Raw genomic sequence first — 21,140 nt, 5'->3', positions numbered from 1 at the left:
CTGCAATAAAACTATTACTTCCGTAAAACAGAAACAAAACAAACATAAACACAAAAAGGAATGAAGCACGGAGCCTCAGACTAGTGTGGATGCACCTTGAAGACATTTCATGTGAAATAAGGCCATCACCCTCCCCCCCCTACACACACACACGTTATGATTCTACTTAGATGATAAAAAAGACTAACGAGACAGAGAAGCAGATTATTAGTGGTTGCTAAGGGTCATAAGGAGGGCTTGGGGATGAGAGAAAGTAAAGGTATGAGGCTTATTTTTGAGGTGATGGAATGTTCTAGAATTGATAGTGGCACAATTTTGAATAAACTGAAAGCTATTCAGCTATACACTTGTCAGTGGGTGACCCAAATGAAAGAGAAATTCAAGTTCAATAAGGCTATTACAGAAAAACAATGGTCACAGTTCACTTTCTCTTTCTGGATGCCAGTCTGTTTGCAGGCCACACCTAATGGTGCTCAGGGATGACTCCTGGCTCAGTGCTCGGGGATCAGTCCCAGAAAGTGTTTCTTGTTGGGGAATAGTACCGGGGAAGGGACCAGGACCATCGGGGATACTATTATTTTGAATTTCTAAACCACACCTGGCTGAGCTCACAGCTCACTACTGGTTTGGTGCTCAGGTATCACACCTGGCATTGCTTGGGGGATCACATGGAGTGCCGGGGATCGAACCTTGGTCAACCGCATGCAAGGTAAGTGTACTAGTCACTGTACTATCTCACCAGCCCCTCTTTCGGTTTCTTGTTCTTATTTTTTTTTTTGAATTAAAATTTTATTTATTTATTTATTGAATCACCGTGGGAAAGGTTACAAAAGCTTTCAGGTTTAGGTCTCAGTCATGCAAATATCAAACACATTTCCCTTTACCAAAACTTATTTTTTATCATGAAGAACCCCAATAAAACCCCACCCCCCACCCCTCCCAGTCCCTGTGGGGCAGATGAATTCTAGTTAACACTCTATCTGCTTTGATTAGATTCATTGTTTCAATAAAAGATTCACCACTATTATTTAGAGTTTCCCCCCCCCCAAATCAGACATGCTGAAATGCCTCTCTTAGATGTCCTTTGACCCCTGCCTTAATCCCCCTAGCTGTGAAAGGAATGTAACAAAGTGATTTGAGGACCTCGGGGAAGTACACAGGCAAATAGGTGTTCAATACAGAATACTTCTTTTTAAGGATGGACAGTTGGTGGTTGCAGAGCCAGAACTTCACTGTTTCATATAAATGACGACACTGCCAACACAATGATTTCTTTCTTCTTCTACAACCACTGTCCCCTGTCTCTGTGGGGGTGGGGATTTCCTTCCACTTGTTAATCCTTAACTGCTGGTATCTCTAAGCTCTCACTTTCTCCTTAAATACTCTTGCCTCTTGGTACTGGCTCAGTCCACGATCATCCCAAGGCCGGGCACATGTCTTCATGCTCTTCTCTTCGTACCTGCTGGCACTAGCACCTCCAGGTCCCACAGGTACTTTGTGGTCCGAACAACTCACCTTCTTGCGTGTCCCTTCCAGGTCCCCAAATCTGAATCTAGCCACTATCGGTGCTCCCATTACTCTTTCCTCTCACCAAAATACAAACCTGGGAACCAAACCCTTTCTTCTCCCTGCCCCGTCCCTCACACCCCCCGGCCTCCTGCCACTTTTCCTTCAGAACTAATTCTTAATGGTTTCACCGCTTTTCCCCACCAGACTCATCTGGGGAGCGCTGAGAAATTCCTGTGCCTGGAGTTCCCCTGGACCTTTGAAATCAGGACTTGGGCATCACCATCATTTTACAGTTTGCAGGGAATTCCCACGAGGAGCCAAGCTACGTGGCCTTGGCCTTTGATCTGCCCTTCAAGCCCTAATTTTTACTGTTCTTGGCACCGCCCTTCCTCTTTCGCAAAAAGGAACTTCTCATAATCACACCTTCCCACCTCCGCCCAGGCTGTTCTTACTTCCCACCATCCCACCCTCCATCTGGATCACTTCTTAGCTCATGGAGCTGCGGAGCTGCTTCCTTCAGTTAAGTCTTCTCGAATTCTTCCATGTCTGGCTCAGTGAGGAATTTCTTGCCTGTGCCTGGGAAACTTCGATGCCATGCTTAGCTGCTTTGTGATGGCGTGCTTCTGCACCTAGCCTGCTCACCAGGCACTGCCCGGGGCTAGGCCCAGCTGACCCTCACTTTCCTGTTCTGGCACCTGGGAGTCTGGCTGGCCTCAAGCAAAAGGTTCATTGTATGGTTGTTGAATGACTTTCCAGGCTTTTTGGTGTTTACTGACTTTGAGAAGGAATCTTCTCAAAGTGTGGGCTGCCACTGAGTCCCACGGAGGAAAGGGCTTGGAAAAAAGTGTTTGTTTATGCTTAGCAATTCCTGGGAGTGTGGGAGGGAGGGGGGGCGGCTGGATTTTGATCCACATTTTATTTACTTTTATTTTTGACTTTTTGGGTCACACCCGCCAATGCACAGGGACTTACTACTGGCTTTGCACTCAGGAATTACTGCTGGTGGTGCTCGGGGGAGTATATGGGATGCTGGGAATTGAACCTGGGTCAGCTGCGTGCAAGGCAAACACTCTACCTGCTGTACTATTCGCTCCAGCCACGACCCACGTTTTAAACGCAAGCTGAAACTCCCAACTCTAACTCTGGTATTCCCCACAAGAACTCACTGCAGTCTCTTTTATTTTATAATGACTTATTTTAGACTTAATGAGTAAAAATGTCTCAGTTTACATTTGCAACGAGGGCTGAATTTTGTTTTCTGGAGGTTTCTGGGATGACTAGAACTCAGGGGTTGCCCCTGGCTGTTCTCAAATGCTCATATCATGCGAGCCCAGTTCCATGCAGTGCACAAGTTGGCCATGATGCAAGACAAAGTGACTTTAACCCCTAGATTGTCTCTCTAGCTTAAGGATTAACTTAATTTCCTTCTGATATTTTTAAAAAAAAAGTTGGGGTTGTAAAAAACATAGTGCCTATTATTACTATTCTGGACTTTGGGATTCAAGACCCAGGGTTTAGCTTATCAATGGCCACAGGAGTCTATAACCATAGATTATATATTTCATTCTTTTCTTGCGGGGGGGGGGCACGCGGGGCCAGATTCTGGGGGGGAACACTCTTGTGGGCTCGCAGCAGTCTTGTGCGTTTCTAAAAGCACTGCCCTTCACCCTTAGAACCATCTCCCTGACCACAGGTTAAATTTATTTTTAAAATTAAAATTTCTGTTGCTTTGATATATGTCTCAGACCAACTACCTCATCTTTAAACTTTTTCTTTTTTGGTTTTTGGGCCATCCCCGGCGATGCTCAGGGGTTGTTCCTGGCTGTGCTCAGGATTCACTCCTGGCGGTACTCAAGAGACCATATGAGATGCCAGGTATTGAACCCAGTGGGCCGTGTGCAAGGCAAATGCCCTACCCACTGTACTATCACTTTGGCCCAACTATCTCATTCTTACCACTTAAAACTTCTCCTGCCTTTTGTCATATAAAGTAGTTCACTGGCCTATGACCCGAGACTGATAAGGAAGGAGAAATTCCAAAGAAATTCAACCACAACTACATATAAACGATTTTAAATAAATTTTAAAGGATGCTCCAAAAGAAATACGCGATACAATAATGTAGTTTGTGTCCTTTTAATAAACACACTTGCATAGTTATATTACAATTTTTGTAAAAATAAAAACAGATTACCTCATGCCAAGCGTGCCCAGCATTTGCACAATCTCAATATCTTTAATACTATAGTTTTCAAGACACACAAAATAAAAATTTAAGGCAAAAAACAGCACTTTGCAACCATTGAATAATTTATTACATTACAGTAGCATCACAGCAGCATCCAATAATGCCACTCAGGGCAAAAGTCTCGTAGTATTTCCATTATAGTTTCTATTTACAAGAATTTATAACTTGGTAAAATTCATTCTATGAAAACTTGGCAAATAAAGCTTTGGACTGGAAATTGGCATTTCTTTCTTCACTTTTCTTTTCCCCATTTTATTTTAAGCAATTAGCATTCATATTGTATTTTAACACACTAAAATGGTAGTTCCATCATTTTTCTGTTTGTCACACCCAGCGGTGCTCAGGATGTACTCCTGGCTCTGTGCTCAGGGGTCACTCCTGGTGGGCTTGGGGGACGACAGGGGATGCCAGGGATCCAACCCAGGTCAGCTGTGTACAAGGCAAGAGCCCTACCTGCTGTACTATTGCGCCAGCCCCAGTTCCATCATTTTAAATTTTAGAAATTATACAAGGTCAGGGTTGATTTTAATTTTCTTAAAAAAAAATCAGCTTTGGTTTTAGAACCTTTGTTTTCATTGCAAGAAATCTTGTTGGGTTTAATCACGCGCTCTAATGATTATCAGATATTAGAACTTTTGAATAAATTGGTACTTGTGATTCTTTACCATCTACAGGGTTGAAATTTATTCCCTTGGGTTTCCTTTTTAAAATTCCATATTTCTGACAAACTCTCCCTTCCTCATATGTTCCTTCCTAAACAAATTGAAAGCTGCCTTTTATATTGAATTAGGAAGAGAGAAAATACGTGGCTGAAATGAGGTATTGCAAAGGATTGCATGCACTTTAAAAAGGACTTAGATTATTATTATGTCAGACACTTTCCTTTACAGTAGCTTTCTTTCATGTAAATGACAAAATACCTACAGGGGAGGTATTTTAGAAAATACAGTAAATTATTTTCCAAGCTGACATTCAGTGTAAATATGTCGTGTGATTTAGTCCATAGGTACCCAATGAATGCATTATTCTCAAGTTGATCACAGCTGCTAAGCACTACCTGAATGCCATTCTTAATGGTCTGAACAATCAGTGTCAAAGCAAGATGATCTGAGCTATAAAAATGCCTTATCTTTTTAATCAGTAGAGTAGATAGGCTCAACTTCAAAATTGCAGAGATAAAATGTTGACTGAGTCAAGTTCTCTTGTTCTATTATCTGTGATCTGACTTCTGACCTTAGGGTTTAAAATGGATTTCAAGTAATCATCCTTTCTCTGAACTCAACCAAGGGTGCAAAAGCAGACAGTTCAGAAAACAGAAGGCAGGATCCAGCCCCGATAGGCTGGGGTGGGGTCCAGCCCGTCTCCCCAGCAGCAGCAGACAAACCTGTTCTCTATCTTGAGGTGACATTATTGCTGTCCTACTGATGTCACATTTCATAAAAGTCCACAAGGATGGCAAATGTTACAAAAGGAGGCAGTGTAGGAACTAGAAATCCCTGCTCCAGGGAGCCACGTGGTCCAAGGGGTGTGGGTATTTTGGAACACAGACATTTTGTGAAGATCCAACTAAACTGCTGATTCTTTCTCAAGCATGGTCAAGTTATAATTCAAGCGATATATGACTGAAATCATTCATAATGATAGGCACATGAACATAAATATTGCACAAAATATGCCTCTAACTTAAACTCAGAGATATAAAAAAAGTTCCCTGTTCTCTAAGAATTCTGTGAGGAAAGACTCTGGCTGTATGTACTGTATGGACACTTTTCCTGATAATACTCTGACATTCATCAACAGTAGATTGCACTGCAGTGTGTAAACATTTTAAATTGCATAAATGTCTCACTGATTTTCAACTCTAGTTTAATACTGTTTGCTAGATTCGCTTCTTTGTTTCAGCTAATACGCTCACATGTTCTCACATTCATATACATTATCAGTGATGCTTGTTATCTTTGAAGTGTTTTCCATTGAAAGAAAAGAAAACGTTCATGCCCTAGTAGCCAATCGGGCTGATCAACAGATATTGACCAGAGGACTCGGCAAGGTAAGGTCAATCTTCAAGCCTCAAAGCAGCTTCAGGAACATAAAGGAATGAAGCTCTCACATCATTTATTTCCCTCAAAAAAAAAAATTTTTTTTTTTTTTTTGGTGGTGGGGAGGGGGCACACCTGGCGGGGCTCAGGGCTTACTCCTGTCTCTCTGCTCGGGATCACTCTTGGCAGGCTCAATGGGACTATATGTTCCCTGTTGCCGTGGAGTAAACCTGGCTCAGGCAAGCACCTACCTGCTCTACTCTCTCTTAACAAGGTAAAACCGGCCAGCGTGCTTCAGGTGCATCTAAGCTCCTGAAGAAGTTCTTATGATCTTACTAAATACCTTAAGAAAAAATGCCAACCAGCATCCTCGGTGACCTAGGACATGTAACCTAATCGAAACAGGTAATGCAAATTCTGACTTCAAAAAAAAATATCATAGCTATCAGTGCTGTTGAAGCTAGGGAAGGTTTTCTATCTCATAGTTGCGGGGCCTTTCATTCCTCAAAAGGAGTCTGTGTTCAGCTCATCACTACGGCAGAGCGAATGACTGCCACAGCACGTGTCTCCGCGCCATCAGGGCACAGAGAGCTCCCGAGGAAGGAGCCTGTCACGGCTACACAGGGTACTTTCCATGAGGAGAAAAAGAGCCTCCCCCCAAAACCCTGTGTCATTGCTTCCACTCAAAGTCCTCAGAAAATAAGAGAGTTGTCTCTAGTGCTTGCACTTTGGACACGTTTAAACAGTGGTACTGGTAACGGCATATTAGAAAGTAATGGACAGTGCGTATTTGGGGAGCGAATCACGTACTGAACCAATTGAGAGCTCACTGTGATTAGGGTTAGATCAAACACAACAGCAGAACAGAAGCAGATTTTATCTGAATGAATATATACGTTGCAGTAACATTAGAAAGCATGGCAGCGGCAGCCCATTCCAAACCAGCCAGGACAGTTGGGGGCAAATAGTGGGTCTTTGTGTGTTTGAACTCCCACCACGTCAGGGCAGAGTCAATGTGCGTGGAACGACCTAGAATCGCCAGATTCAAACAAGAAAAAAAAATGCTAAAGGATGCCAGCGTGAACAGCAGGGAAAGCCACACAAAGACCCACTATCCTTTAACTTGTTACAAATCAATTTCAGCTGTAAATCAGAAACACAAAGAAATAATCCCCAGTGGCTCTAACATTCGAAGGAAGTTAGTGAACTGTGTAGGAGATTTTTGGCCAGGGCTTCCGCCCTGCCTCCACGCTACAGTCAAGCTTGGATAGTGGGTCTCTGGGGTGCTTTCACACTGGAAGACAACACTGGGTCCTACGAAAAGAAAAATGAGGAAAAAAATGAACATAATGCAACTTAAGTGGGCGAGAAAAAAATCTTGACTTAAGACATGCGGCATCAATTAAACAAATCTGCACTAAGTTTCTCAACCTTTAAAGAAATATCCGAATTACACAGTAAAATGAAACTAATACTTGTAAGAGCAAAGAAACACAAATAGTGATCTAAAAGATAGCTAGCTTTTACTGACTTATACAAAGAACTTAAACAGACAATTTATTTCTAAAAACGTGGGTAGTTACAACGATAATTTCAAGTCAATTCCTGATTTTTAGGGTTAAGCATTTTCTTTTTTTTTTTTTTTAAAGAAAATGTTTTTATCTTATATTTGGATTTTGGTCCACCCCTGATGATGCTCAGGGGCCAGATGGGGTGCCAGGGATTGACCATGGATTGGCCACATGCAAAGTTCTGTCCTGGGTTAAGTATTTTATTATTAACCATAGTCTTTTATGTTATAAACGTAAACACATGTGAGTAAATTCCATAGCTATCAATATAATTACCCTATCTTTACTGCCTTTTTAAAAAAATGCAATTATGATTCTTCAATTTCTGATAATTATCTCTACTTGCTCTCTGAGGTGATTACAGCAATTCTGTTTATTTGGGCCACATTTGGTGGTGCCAGTTGGGGAGCTGCTCCAGGCATCATTTTTATAGGAGTATAAACAGCCTCCGAGAAATCAAATTGAAATGGTCCTCACAACTGCTGAACTGCTTTTATTCCAGGGTGCTTGATAAACCTTTGGCCAACAATAAAGTACTCGCTTTTTAGATGTAACAAAATTGAAAGAAGTAAATCATACTTATCAGCCAAATGTGATAGTGCATAAGTTACTGATAATCATTTCAAAACCAAGTTTTAAAACCACTCCTATTTTATTGTCTTGGTGCCACATCTGGCAGTGCTCAGGGGTAACTACTGGCTCTGCACTCAGTGATCACTCCTTGTAGGATCCAGGGACCATATGGGATGCTGGGGATCAAACCCAGGTCGGCCACATGCAAGGCAAGCATCCTACCTATTGTGTTATTGCTCTGGCCCCCAAAACTACTATTTTAAAACCACCTCCTAAAAATTCAACCTCTCCAGTTCTCAATAGGTGAAAGTATCATGGAAATAATTAGTGCCTCCAAATACCCTCTTTTCTTTAGTCCCAACACATGCCTTTCTGGTACACTGGTACTACTTAACCTTTAGTCCCAAATCCTCTCTGTTGAAGTCTTTTCTCCACATAGACTTATCAACTGTTGCATGATCTAAATCAGGATGTGAAACATTGGCCCACGAGCCCTCTGCCTGTTGTTTAAAGTCTGTAGGTATCAAAATGGCCCTTTGGAGAAAAGACTCCCTGTCCCTGATCTAAAGGCTATAGCTATTTAGAATAGCTACTTTTCATGTCTGCATTCCTAATGCCTAGTTATGCCAATGGAGACACTCAGAGGATACTCACAACAAATGAGTGAATTTCCAAAGAGTGAAGAAGTTAACATAAAACTCAAATATACCTTAATAAAACTGAAGGCACATGGAGAACTTTTTCCCTGTAGAATCTGCCCTGGTCAGCAGTGACTGACGAATGACTTTTCCTTTTTTTATTTCTGTGTTCCAATGTTGCCATTTCCTTTTTTTATTCAGGAGAGCTTGAAATTAGCTATCCTTTTAGACTTGTTTTGTCCAATTCAATCGCCACTAGTGACAACTATCTATTTATGTTTATATTCTCACAGTTAAAATATAAATTGAGTTGCCTGATAATATTGGCCATATTTTTTGAGGGAGGGGGACATATCCATTGATGCTCAGGCATTATTCCTGGCTTTGCACTGAGGAATTACTCCTGGTGGTGGTCAGGAGACCAGATGGGATGCTGGGGATGGAACCTGGGTTAGTCACATGCAAGGCAAAGCTGGACTGCCTGCTGGACTATCACTCCAGTCTAAATATTAGTCATACTTCAAATGTTTAAGGCTACGTGTAGTTAGTGGCCAGTGTACTGAGCAGCTATTTTCCTTTCTATAGGAGGTCTATTCAGGTTTTGCTTGTTGTTGTTATATAATACTTGTTGTTGTCTATCTCTGGGCTAGTTCTTCCTACACTAAAAGATGAGGCATTTTCTGCAAAAAGCAATTTCCAAGGCACATGTGTCCCAGGGTTATGACAATTCAATTTTCTGTGTTTTTTCCTTGGGGAGGGGTGGGGGTGTCCCCAGTAGTGCTAGACGCCACCAAGACGACAGCTGGTGGTGCTCATGAGGTCGTGTGATGCTAAGGCCTGTGCATGCCTTAGCACATGCGCTGGTCCTCTGAGCCACCTCCCTGGGCCCTGGCAATCTATTTCCTGCAGCATTCGTGTACAATCGTATTGTGACAACCAGACCTAGGGCTTTCACCTATATGTTGGTGAAAAATAACATGTTTTTAATTAACTTTCTAGAAAGATAATTTTTCTAGAAGGTTGTTACTATCTTGAATGAAATAAATTTCTCTAGCAAAAAGGTTAAAAATAATCCCCAGGGAACCTGAAAGGACTGTCCTGGAGCAGGTAGAAACAGGGAAGGGAATGCTTGGGGCCGCCATTCTGGCTGCTCTTCCTTTAGAATAGCTTTTATAAGGCCTTCACACATTTTGTTTCCTTGTTGTTATTGTATTTTGGCCACATCCTGTTGCACTCAGGGATTACTCCTGACTCAGTGCTCAAGGGTATCACTCCTTGTGGGGTTCCTCGGAGAGTATGTGCCAGAGACTGAACCAGGGCCAGCCATGTGTAAACAAGCATCTTCCTCATCTTCCTGTCATACTATGTCTCCAACCCTAAAATTTTTACGAGATGTAATTGGGGGGGGGGCAGGGAGGGAAAGTATTCTACTACTGGAAAACAAAATAAAACAACCAAAAAATTTGGGAAAATCACTACTTTGCATTATAGAAATGACAAGAGCTTTCATTTAATAAAATATAGCTATCCAAGAAACCCTCTTTGTTTGCTAGCCCAGGACTGAAACCCTACGGGGTTGAAATATCTCTTCCTCTCCCAGGCCACAGAGAGAATCACCTCAAACTGCCAAACCAGAGGTGGCCTGTAAACAGAATCAATCATTTTTTATAACACAAATTGTTAGAATTTTTCTACTGCCTTCCCCAAACCCTAAAATACTGTAAACAATGTTCAAACTACAGAACTGGTTTCATCTTACTTCCAAATTGAGAAATCTAGTTACTGTAATTAAAGAATAGAAGTCCCAAGGAACTGTCTTTACAAGTTCTACATAAAATTAAGCCATATTAGTATTTCAGAATTATGGTATTAAATTCTTAAAACAGGTACTGAATCGCAAGTGTACCTTAGCTTTGACTGGTTAGCCATTAATATGATCTAAGTAATTAACTCTAATTTTACAAGATGATAAAATACAAATCATGATATATTTTGTGGAAAAAAATTAAAAAATCAAAAGTTGGAGGGTGACAGCCACTTTTATAAGTGTGAAAAGTATTTCCAAGGTACTGCTTGTACACTTTACCATTGATGCTATGTTACTGTCAAATAAACAGTGAGGTCACTATAGGAGGTAGTTTCATGTAACACCAATTTCATACTTTGAGATCTGGACCCTGGTGCTCGAAACAGTGACACATCTTGATTCGGTATCTTCTGGCATAAGGTTTCTGTCTATAAAAAAATCACCTCTGGAGACTCTGATCAATAAACACTGTTTTGTCAGGGAGGGGGAGCCACATCCACCAATGCTCAGGGGACCAGAAGGGATGCCAGGGATCAAACCCAGGCTGGCCGTGTGCAAGGCAAACTGAAGCTAGGATAAAAGTATGAAAGTAAAGCAGTGTAACGGCAGGCCTGGAGAAAAGCGGCCCTGTTCTTTCTCCTTAGCACTAATCCCATCTGCTGAGTGTAAGAGCTGACCCAGAAGGATAAGCAATGGCGGCGGTGGAGACAAGTGTTGGCACGAGAGGTAAATAGTCAGAACTACTCACACTGCTGACTTGGATCTGAGTCTGTTGTCATCTTAACATAGTTTGAAGGAAAGAGGCCAGTCACCCCATTGATTTCTCCTTGCCACCAGTCAGGGTCATCTTTGTTCAAGACATTGAGAAGCTGTCCCTTGGAGAAGTTCAGTTCATCCTCATTATTTGCTGTGTAGTCGTACATAGCGATCACCTGACATACTGCGGGAGAAAGACAAAATAATTCACGTGATTTACTACTACCAGGACCAAATGCTTAAATTCTATAGGGATCCAGAGGCACCCTGCCACCCTCTATGCCCTACTCCCTGTGTTACAAAACCACGAATTCTCTAACTGTGGTGGAATGTGCCAGCTCCCAGGACGTGGGGTTGCAGCAGCCACTGCGCTGAGTGTGACTAGGTGAGGCTCTGTCCCTGAGCATTGCCCCGCACCCCCAATCCAAGGGAACTGTCTTTTTCTTTTCTTTTTCTTTCTTTTTTTTTTTTTTTTGCAGTGTTGGGGATTGAACCCGGGATCTGACACATTCAACCCAAGTACTTTACTGTCGAGCCCTTTCGCCAGCCCAAAACCGCTTCTAAGAGAGTCTGATGGTGTGGAGTGATTCCACTCTGTCAACTGTCAAGCATCACTGAACAACACTTATGGATATTCTCAGTGTTCTTAGGCAGAGAAAGTTATGCACATCTGAGGAGGAGGTGGGGCGAAGCAGCACTAAGGGGGTCTGGAACCCACCACCTCACCAGGCTCCACCGAATGTTACAGTCTGAGGATCTCTGTTGCCAGGGCTCTGAGGTGCCAGGGACCACAGGGTCACAGCTACAGGACTTGGAGGGTCCTGAGGCTCAAGGGATCAAATTGGGGTCGGTCCAGCCCCAAGTATATGCCTCAGATTGTCTGTCTGGTCAGCTAACCTAAGACGCTGTTGAGTTTTACAAAAACTCTCTAAAATAAAGTACAAAATAACCCACTTCCATACCAGGATGAAAGGCTGGTGTCGTTCTTTCATTAGTTGGACCCAAAAGCTTTACGTGGCTGGCAGGAAACCATCCTTTCTGCCGCTTTTTCCCTCTGGCCTGTAAAGTTAACAAGAGGCACACGAAAGATGAGATTAAAAGCAATTATAGAGACACAAACATTAGAAAACTCCTGGCTATGTGGTAAAGAATTTAAATACAGGAAGGTGTTCAAAAAGAACACATTTCCAGTTATAAGATAATTAATTCTGGGGTCAGAAAGATAGTACAGGGGGTAAGGCATTTGCCCTGCATGTGGCCGACCCCTATTTCATACCCAGCACCCGACATGGTCCCCTAAGTGTTGATCACAGAGCCAGGAGCAGCCCCTAAGTGCTGCTAGATATGGCCCGTAAGACCCCAAATAAATAAGTCCTGGGGATGTAATTTTCAGCACGGAGCCCATAGAAATGATACAGTAAGTGAAAGTTGCTGAGATCTTAGTTCTCATCACAAGAAAAGTTTTAGGTCACAACTTGGCAGTGCTCAGGGGTTGTTCCAGTGCTCAGGGGACCGTCTGACACGGGGGGTTGAACCAGGTGATGTGAAACATGCACTCGGACTGCCGAGCTGTCTCTCCAGCTCCAAGAAAACAAATTCTAACTAAGTGTGGTGATAGGTGTTAGCAGACTTATTCTGGTGATTGTTTACAACATATTCATGCATCAAATTCCTACATTATATACCTCCAAGTATATAATGTAAATATATTGTATTTTTGGCCACACTCTGAGGTATTGTGTGCTCAGAGACTACTCCTGGTGGGCTCAAGGAACCACAGGGGTGTGGGGAATTGAACCCAGTTTGGCCACATGTAAGGAAGATGCCCTAGACCCTGTACTATCCAACTGCCCTCCACCCCCTCTTTTGGTTGCTTTGTTTTTTTTGGCCACACCTGGCAGTGCTCAGGGCTTACTCCTGGCTCTGTGCTCAGGGATCACTCCAGGCAGACTCATATGTGGAAGCCAAGTACCCTAACTGCTTTAGTACTGCTCGGAGTAATTCATGTCACTTATTTGCCATTGAGACAAGAACAAAAAAGAGTCTAACCTTGCTAAAGAGAAGTCTGGCTCTTGTCTCTGGCCTTGGGGGGACCATCTCTGCAATGTCCTGACTCTAGAGTGTTTTTCTGGGACCTTGACCAATTAGTCCAACACTGTGACTTACGCTGTGAGCTGAACTTTGGGTCATGCACAATCCACTCATCCTCAGGAGGAATTCATCTCATGGGCACTCAAACACAAGAGCCCCAATAAAAACTCTGAATGCCACGCCTGAAGAGATAGTCCAATGGGTAAGGTACTTGCCTTGCATGTGGCTGATCCCAGCATCCCATATAGATCCCTGGAGCACCGTAGGAGTGAGATTCCTGGGCGCAGAGCCAGGAGTAACCCCTGAGCAGTGCTGGGTGTGGCCCTCAAACAAAGAAAACAAGTCAAATACCTCTGTGCACCATGGCTTCAGTGAGCCTCCTTGGCTGGCAATGCTCCTTCTGTACTGTCTGACACTGATGACAGCGCCAGGGCCCCACAGGATAGGGCTGAGTGCTCTGAGCTGGGAACTCTCCTGACTGTCCCATGCATGTTTTTCCGGGCTTATTTTCACTTAGATTCTTTTACAAGAAGGACCTCGTCCCATTAGTGGTAATCATGAACTGTTAGTCTTAGTGAAAAGCTGAACTGAGGGTGATCAGCGGGCTCCTTGAATACTGCATCTGTCTTCCAGGTCAGTCATGAGCAAAGAGAAAACTCAACATGCATCTCAAAGCGCTTCTGAGAAAGCCATCTAGAAAAGTCTACTGGGGCCTATCTGGAAGCCTTTTGGGCTGAGAGTTCTCTATATTTCATGCAGTCTTTTATAAACTACTAAGGTTTTTCTAGAATTCTCCTAATAAGTTCAAATCAATACTTACAATGGAATAGCCCGGAGTAAATCTTAAGAGATGTAAATAAATAACCAGAAATTAGGTGACCAAAAATAAAATTTGTGGAAAGGTTGCTTCCCAATTTTTTTGGTAAATCTTTAAAGCAATCCAGATAAGACTGGGCACTTTCGGGGTGGTAAGGTTGAAGTCTTTAAAGCAATTCAAAAGACTAAATTTCACATAGCTATTCAGGAATTCTGAATTTTTAACTCCACTTTTCATTTATTTGGGTGAGGCATCCTTGGTGATCCTGGGTACAGAGCCCAGGACTCCCACAGGTGAAGCATGCCCTCCAGGCCTCTGAGCCACCCCATGGGTCTACACTGCTCTGCTCTCCAGCAAGTCTAAGACTTCTATTTGCAAGTATGAGGTGAATTTATCCTATGCACTACAATCATAATACTTGAAAAAAAACCAACCCAAAACTAGAGCTATTACTACTCTTGCCATTTTTGGTGGCATCCCCACAGTGTGCAGGGGGCTGGGAACTATTCCTGGCTGTGTAAGCCTGTGGCTTTCAGTGCTGGCAATGCAGTGGATGGGGGTTAGCACCTGGTACTGGGGGCACGAGGGCTTCCTGGCCACACAGTGCTACGGATTGCAAGACACACAGTTCTAGGCCCTATGAGCTAAAACACTTTTTCACTTTTGACTTGGAGAGGAAATTTTAGGAGAGAACTGTTCCAATGTTAGAACAAATGCAATAACTGTATCTATTAATGTTAGGGGGAACAAAAGGATCACTAAAGCCTACCCTTTTCTTTAACTGTGATTTCAAAACCCTAAGCTGGTGTGGGGAGGGCAGTTCACGAGGAGTATTCTCTTAGCACACAGCCTACATCTTAGTTTTCTCCTACCAGCTATACGGCAAAGCCCTGCGTCATCCCAGGCAAAGGTAATACTATGCTTTCCTGTAAGAAAGTGACCTGCAATTTAATAAAGCAGGTATTACTGGATCACAATTGTCTTTAGAGAAAATTATTCTTTGCTCATTGGCTCAGTGATTTATCGGTTACCTCTTAGTAGTACAATTAGAGTGATATAAAATATTATCACTATTTTGCTGTTGTTTTTGTTTTGTTAGGGGACCACACCTAGTGGTGCTCGGGCTATTCTTGGGGAGTTGCTCCTGGTGGTGCTCAGGGACCCATGTGGTTCCAGGGATCAAACCTAGGCCTCCTGCATGTAGTCTGCAGCTCCATCTCTTTAAGTGTTCTCTCTGACCCCTTTTTTTTTATGGACTACATTGGGTGGTGCTTAGGATCTATTTCTGGCTTGGCAGTTTTTTTTTTTTGGCAGTGGGAAGGGGGGTCTCTCCCACTGGTACTTGGGGAATCATGCAGTGTGCCAAGAGTCAAACCCAGGGCCTCAGGCATGTTAGGCATGTACTCTACCACTGAGCCACACTGCAGTGTAGATGATTTTAAATGATTTATTTATTAAATAAATGTATGTTACCTTTATAACAAATTGATAATTTTTCAAAATCATTACCTGCAACTCCCCTTGCCACCAACCACTTGAATTTTTCTTCAGAATTAATATCAACTGCCCTGGTGCCAGGCTCAGTTGTTCAGAACCAGAAGCCACATATGCTGACGTTACTTGAGCAATCTCTGAAAAGGAGGGAAAACCCGAAATTATGAATTCAGTACTGCAGTAGACAATGAAGTGAGTTTTCAGCTTCATTATTATACATACCAGGTTTTTTGTTCGATGTTCCAGATTTGCTAGCACTTCCAAAACTCTGTAAAGAAAATACACTGATCAATCATTTCTCAAGAGTCCAGATGTGAAAATAAGAAGGCCATTAGCAATTAGAGATCTTTAATTCCCAGGATTCTGGTCTTTTTAAATGAATATTGGAATGACCATTTATTTTATATTAGGCAAATAAGTTGAGCCACCAGTGCTTCGGGGAGATCTGGTTTGCTACACGCCAAGCAGTTGCTGACATTCGTGGACTTACAGGAATTAAGTTCTTTTTTTTCCTGCCTGTCTTGCGGTTCTGTCACTGAGCCACATACCCAGACCTCAAGTTCTTTTTTGGGACCTTTTCAGAAAATTAAACATGATTATCTCATCAAATATACCCTGTTTATTGGTCGGATTAGTACCAGTGTCCACCACATATAAAACATGTACCAGTATATGTCAAGGCATATGTAAGCTGTGCTCCTGTTGCAGTGGAAGCAATGTTTTTATTACAAGAGTTTTGTTTTTTTGTTTGGACATGTTTCTTTTTAATCTAACCTAATCATAAAAATTCACACCGCAGAAGCAGGTAAGATCTGTTTGATTTACAAGATATACTGAGTCAACTGAGTTTCTTCTTTTAGGAAATTAAACAAGAAACAGGAGAAAATTGAAATTTAATTTTCTTTTTTGGGGCAGGTGTACTGAGGGGCTGTCACTCCTGTGGGTGCTCAGGGAACCATGCGCTGTTGGGGACTGAACCCAGGGCTCCAGCCCTTTGTGCCCTCTCTCCAGCACTACACATTTCAACTTCTTGCCCCTCCCTTTCCTTCCTGTTGTACTAATACTATGGGCCACCCCAGCTGAGTGGCAAAGTCAGGCATGTGCTCTACACTTGATCCTTGGCCCTGGCCCGAGCTGTCCTTTGAGTGGACACTGTCACAGTGAAAGTGCTGATGCAGACTCAATGGTAGACCAAGGGTCACATATTACTGGTATTGACAGTGGAGGGCTGGAGAGAAAAGATAGCAGGTAGCCTTACATGCAGGTGACCTGGGTTCAACCCCAAGGTCCCCCAGAGTGATCCCTGAGTGCAGAGTCAGGAGTAAGCCCCAAGCATAGCTTCCTGTGGACCCCCCCAAAGACAAAAACACCCCAAACAATTATTGCACTCTATCCCAGGAGAGGTAAGATGGAAAGATGCAGGAACTCAAATTGTAGGCTGGGTCACAAGAACATCCCGGCTTCCACGAGGAGACATGCATGCTCCTTTACAGAGGATCCTTGGAAGCATCCCCGAATCGGAACCGTTACCAAACCTCAGCTATCATGTGACCCAAACAATGGCTCTTGTTTTTAGAATTTCATGAAGTCCTATTTCACTTCTCTCTCTGAAGAGGATTCCTAGAACCCTTTCTGTATTAGCAGTCTCAAATACTTATGGCAGTCTACCAAAACAATATTTAAGAGTCTGCTTTGTGTGTGAGTCAGGCTGGGCTGTGTCTGAGTGGTAGAAGATGCCTTGGTTCAATCCCTTGTACCACGTGTCCCCGCAGCACAGCTGGGCGTGGCTCCACAACAATAGCAAGATATAGCGAGAACAAAACAAACAAATCTGAATGCTGATCAAAAATGGAGGGGGCTGGAGCGATTGTACAATATGTAGGTTGTTTGCCTTGCTTGTGGCAGACTCAGGTTCGATCCTCGACCCTCCCGAAGCCTGCCAGGAGTGATCCTGGAGCACAGAGCCAGGAGTAAGCTCTAAGCGTCGCTGGATATGGATGGCCCGAACACAAAAACAAACAAATGAAAAAATGGAATGATTCTGTTTCTAGCAAAGTAACTACCTCTTGATCTTTTGGCTTGACATAATTTGATGGGAAAATCCCAGTTCTAGCTCCAATACTTCCTGTCCACCATTCTCCATCTTTCTGGGTGACTAATATCTCTTCACCTTCAGTAAACGTCAGATCTCCAGGTTCTACACTTGAATATGGATAAAGTGCAATATACTCTGCAAAGAAAAAACAAAGAATTGATTTTAGTTTTAAGATTACGGAAGTTAAAAAAAGAAGCACATCAATCCTTAAATCCAATATAAAAAAACTGTGTGATTTAAGGAAATCTAATATAAGAAGTCTGAAGTTAGAAATAAGAAAAGAAGCATTCAGTAATTTCTTAGAGGGGCTGGAGAGATAGTACGTACAGCAGGCAAGGTGCTTGGCTTGCATGCGGATTACTGGGTTTGATCCCTGGCAGTCCTTATAGTACTCTGAGCACTGCCAGGAGTGACCCCTGAGTGCAGCGCCAGGAGTAAGCCTTGAGTATCTCTGGGTGTGGCCCCCAAAACCAATAAACAAATAAAATAATGTTTTTTCTTAGAAAAAAAATTTTATGTAAATCTTTATGTCTTTTCTAACTACATCATCATCACCATCATTATCATCAGATCATAGAATTAACCCAAAACTACAAACAGAGGCGCAGAGAGACATGCATATTTGGCATGCAGGGGACTCAGGTTCATTCCTCAGCCACACGTACTCAGCCCCGAGTCAGTCAGGAGAAACCTTGAAGCACTAAACTATGAGTAGCCTCTGAGCACTGTCAGGTGTGACCCAAAACCCAAATTAAAAAACCAGTCCTCATCCCCAAAAAACTCAACAAAATCCAAAAAGCTATTAGTGTCTTGACAGAGTAACAAGATACAAAAATATTTATCTTTAATACATCAAATATATTTTAGTCTAAGTTCTTTTCTCTTAGTTCTTGATATACTCAGTACTGAGTTGCCATCAGGCCGACAAGCCAGGTTCCAGGACCTGGACCTCAACTCAGACTCCTCCACAGTGCTCCGTACAGGGTAATTTGAATACATATATTTGTTCATGAAAGAGTGGCTATAAGGGAAGTATCTACACTTTTTTAATTGGCTTTATTTTTCATTCCTGTTATTATTAATTACTTAGAAGAAATAGCAAATACCCAGGTTTTAAAAGTCGCCTCCTTCTCCTTCCCTTTACATTTTGGGTTTTCAGGCCATAGGTAGCAGTGCTCAGGGTTTATTCCTGCTCAGGCTCACTCTTGGTAAGGCTCAGGGGACTATATGAGGTCCTGGGGATCAAATCTTGGTCTCTCTGCACTATTGGCTCTGGCTCTCTTTTTCGTTCTTTTCTGTTCTTTCTTTTTTTTAAAATATCTGCTAATAAGAAACTTGATTTCTTCATTTTTCACACTAATTTCTTCTCATATACTGGAGAAGACTAGATTCGTACTGTGAACCTCTTTTCTATTCATGTCTGCAGTGTTACTCAATGTGGCTGATTTCATAAAGCCAAAGACCAGGCCTGCACGGCTACATCACACTGTGCTGTACGGGAGGGGCCTGTCCCCCTCGCAGGCTTTCCGACGTCCCTCCTCCTTCCACTGTGCTTCAGCTCTGGCTAATCTCTCATCCATGTCCACAGAAACTCTCTTCCTTAGATACCATGCAAGCTCACACTCACTTAAAATAATCCCACAATGCCATCTTTGCGGATTCATAATTCCGACTCAATATCGAGCATCTGGCCACTTATTACAGCTCTTGACAACTGCATGTTTCTCCTTCCTGTTCTGGTGGGCTCTCAGCATGCTCACTGCACTACTTTTTGCATCTTTCAGGTAGAATTCCTAACATACTAGATTTTAAGTAAACCATTCAATATTTACCATTAAACTTATTATCATTTTTGGGGGGGGTGGCACACCCGGTCGTGCTCAGGGTTTACTCTGACATTGCCTGGGGTTCTGGGGATCGAACCTGGGTTGGCCACCTGCAAGGCAAATACACAACCTGCTGTACTATCTATCATACTGGCCCATCATAAAACTGATTTTTAAAAATGACTTAAAAATGTATTAATTTTTTATAATAATTTACATATAAAAATTCACACTGTAGCACTGTAGCTCCTGTCTTCCCGCTGTTCATCAATTTGCTCGAGCGGGCCCAGTAACATCTCCATTGTGAGACTTGTTACTGTTTTTGGCATATTGAATACGCCACAGGTAGCTTGCCAGGCTTTGCCATGCGGGCGAGATACTCTCGGTAGCTTGCCAGGCTCTCCGAGGGGGGTGGAGGAATTGAGCCTGGGTCAGCCCAGCCGGCTGCATGCAAGGCAAATGCTGTACCGCTGTGCTATCGCTCCAGCCCCAAAATTCACACTATTAATGTAAAAATTAATACTCGGCTAATTTGAGTATTAAATTGGAAACACAGAATTAACCTTTAAACCTAAGTGATTATTAAAAATAATATCTAAAATCAGGGTAGATGATCTTGCATTTTTCAGCTGGCTACCATATTCAAAATAATTGATGGCGGGCAGGGAGAAGGATCCAAGGGTGAAGTGCATGCTTCACACGCAGAAGACCCAGTTATTTCTGGTCCCATTAGAAATGACCCCAAGCATGCACATGGAATAGTCCCTGAACCCCCCCACCCCAAATTAGTAATAATTTATAAATCTAATAGAGGGTTATAGAAAATTTTTCTTTGTAATCTTTATGATAAAGTATATCTAGATTTCAAATCCTATTTGATCATTTATATAGAACAGTAGAATTACAATGGAATTTGTGAACATAAATGCATGGAAATTCCTTATTCATACATCTATAATCTAGATATAAGAATTGGAAAACAAAAATCTTTATGCTAGGGCTGGAAAGATAGCCCAGTGGGCAGGGCACTTGTGTTGCACATGGCTGACCTGAATTCGACCCCCTGAGTCTTGCCAGGAGTAATTCTGAGTGCAGAGTGAGGAATAACTACTGAGCATCTCGGGGCAGGAGTCGGCTCAAAAAACCAAACCTTTATGTTATCTTATTACAACATTTTTCATTTCAGTCTCTGCTGAATTTTCAGTGTTAGTCTTCTAAGTGGGATAAGTATTTTTAGCCAGTTTCCCCTCTACCCTCCATATTCACATGAAATAAAGAGGGGCAGGTTTTCTTTCTTTTTTTTTTTTTTCCACTTTTTTGTTTTTAACTTTTATTGAATCACCATGAGATAGTTACAAGCTTTCACGTTTGGGTTACAATCACACAATGATCAAACACCCATCCTTCCACCAGTGCACACTCCCCACCACCAATATCCCCGGTATACCCCCCCTTTCCCACCCTCCCCCTGCCTCCATGGCAGACATGATTCCCTATAATCTCTCTCTACTTTTGGGCATTATGGTTTGCAATACAGACACTGAGAGCTTATCGTGTTTGGCCTTTTATCCACTTTCAGGGGCAGGTTTTCTTAACCTCACTTAAACCCAAGAGCACTGAAGGAAGCTGAATAACAATGATGGGAAATCAAATTTTAATTTACAAACCGGCGAAAG

The 21,140-nt window shown here is 42.5% G+C and overlaps 1 protein-coding gene across 6 annotated transcripts in view; it reads right to left on the bottom strand.

The window, feature by feature from the left end:
* Positions 1-21,140, bottom strand: part of ITSN2 (intersectin 2) — a 137,072-nt gene that overhangs the window by 17,281 nt on the left and 98,651 nt on the right. For 4 of the 6 annotated variants that reach the window (XM_056122408.1, XM_056122400.1, XM_056122426.1 and 1 more), the window contains 5 exons: positions 17,607-17,773; positions 15,766-15,811; positions 15,559-15,680; positions 12,104-12,200; positions 11,134-11,325 (listed from right to left, as the gene is read on the bottom strand). In XM_056122408.1, the coding sequence (XP_055978383.1) occupies positions 11,134-11,325; positions 12,104-12,200; positions 15,559-15,680; positions 15,766-15,811; positions 17,607-17,773 (624 nt within the window). Of the gene's footprint in view, positions 1-3,629; positions 7,111-11,133; positions 11,326-12,103; positions 12,201-15,558; positions 15,681-15,765; positions 15,812-17,606; positions 17,774-21,140 lie in introns of those variants that run through there. The other 2 variants (XR_008793607.1, XM_056122434.1) reach the window with 2 other exon arrangements.

Source organism: Sorex fumeus, unplaced genomic scaffold (genome assembly GCF_029834395.1).
Source record: "Sorex fumeus unplaced genomic scaffold, SorFum_2.1 ptg000006l, whole genome shotgun sequence".
In the NCBI taxonomy this organism is placed as follows: Eukaryota; Metazoa; Chordata; class Mammalia; order Eulipotyphla; family Soricidae; genus Sorex; species Sorex fumeus.
Note: the sequence above shows the minus strand (reverse complement) of the source record. Positions and strands in the feature narration are given on the sequence as shown.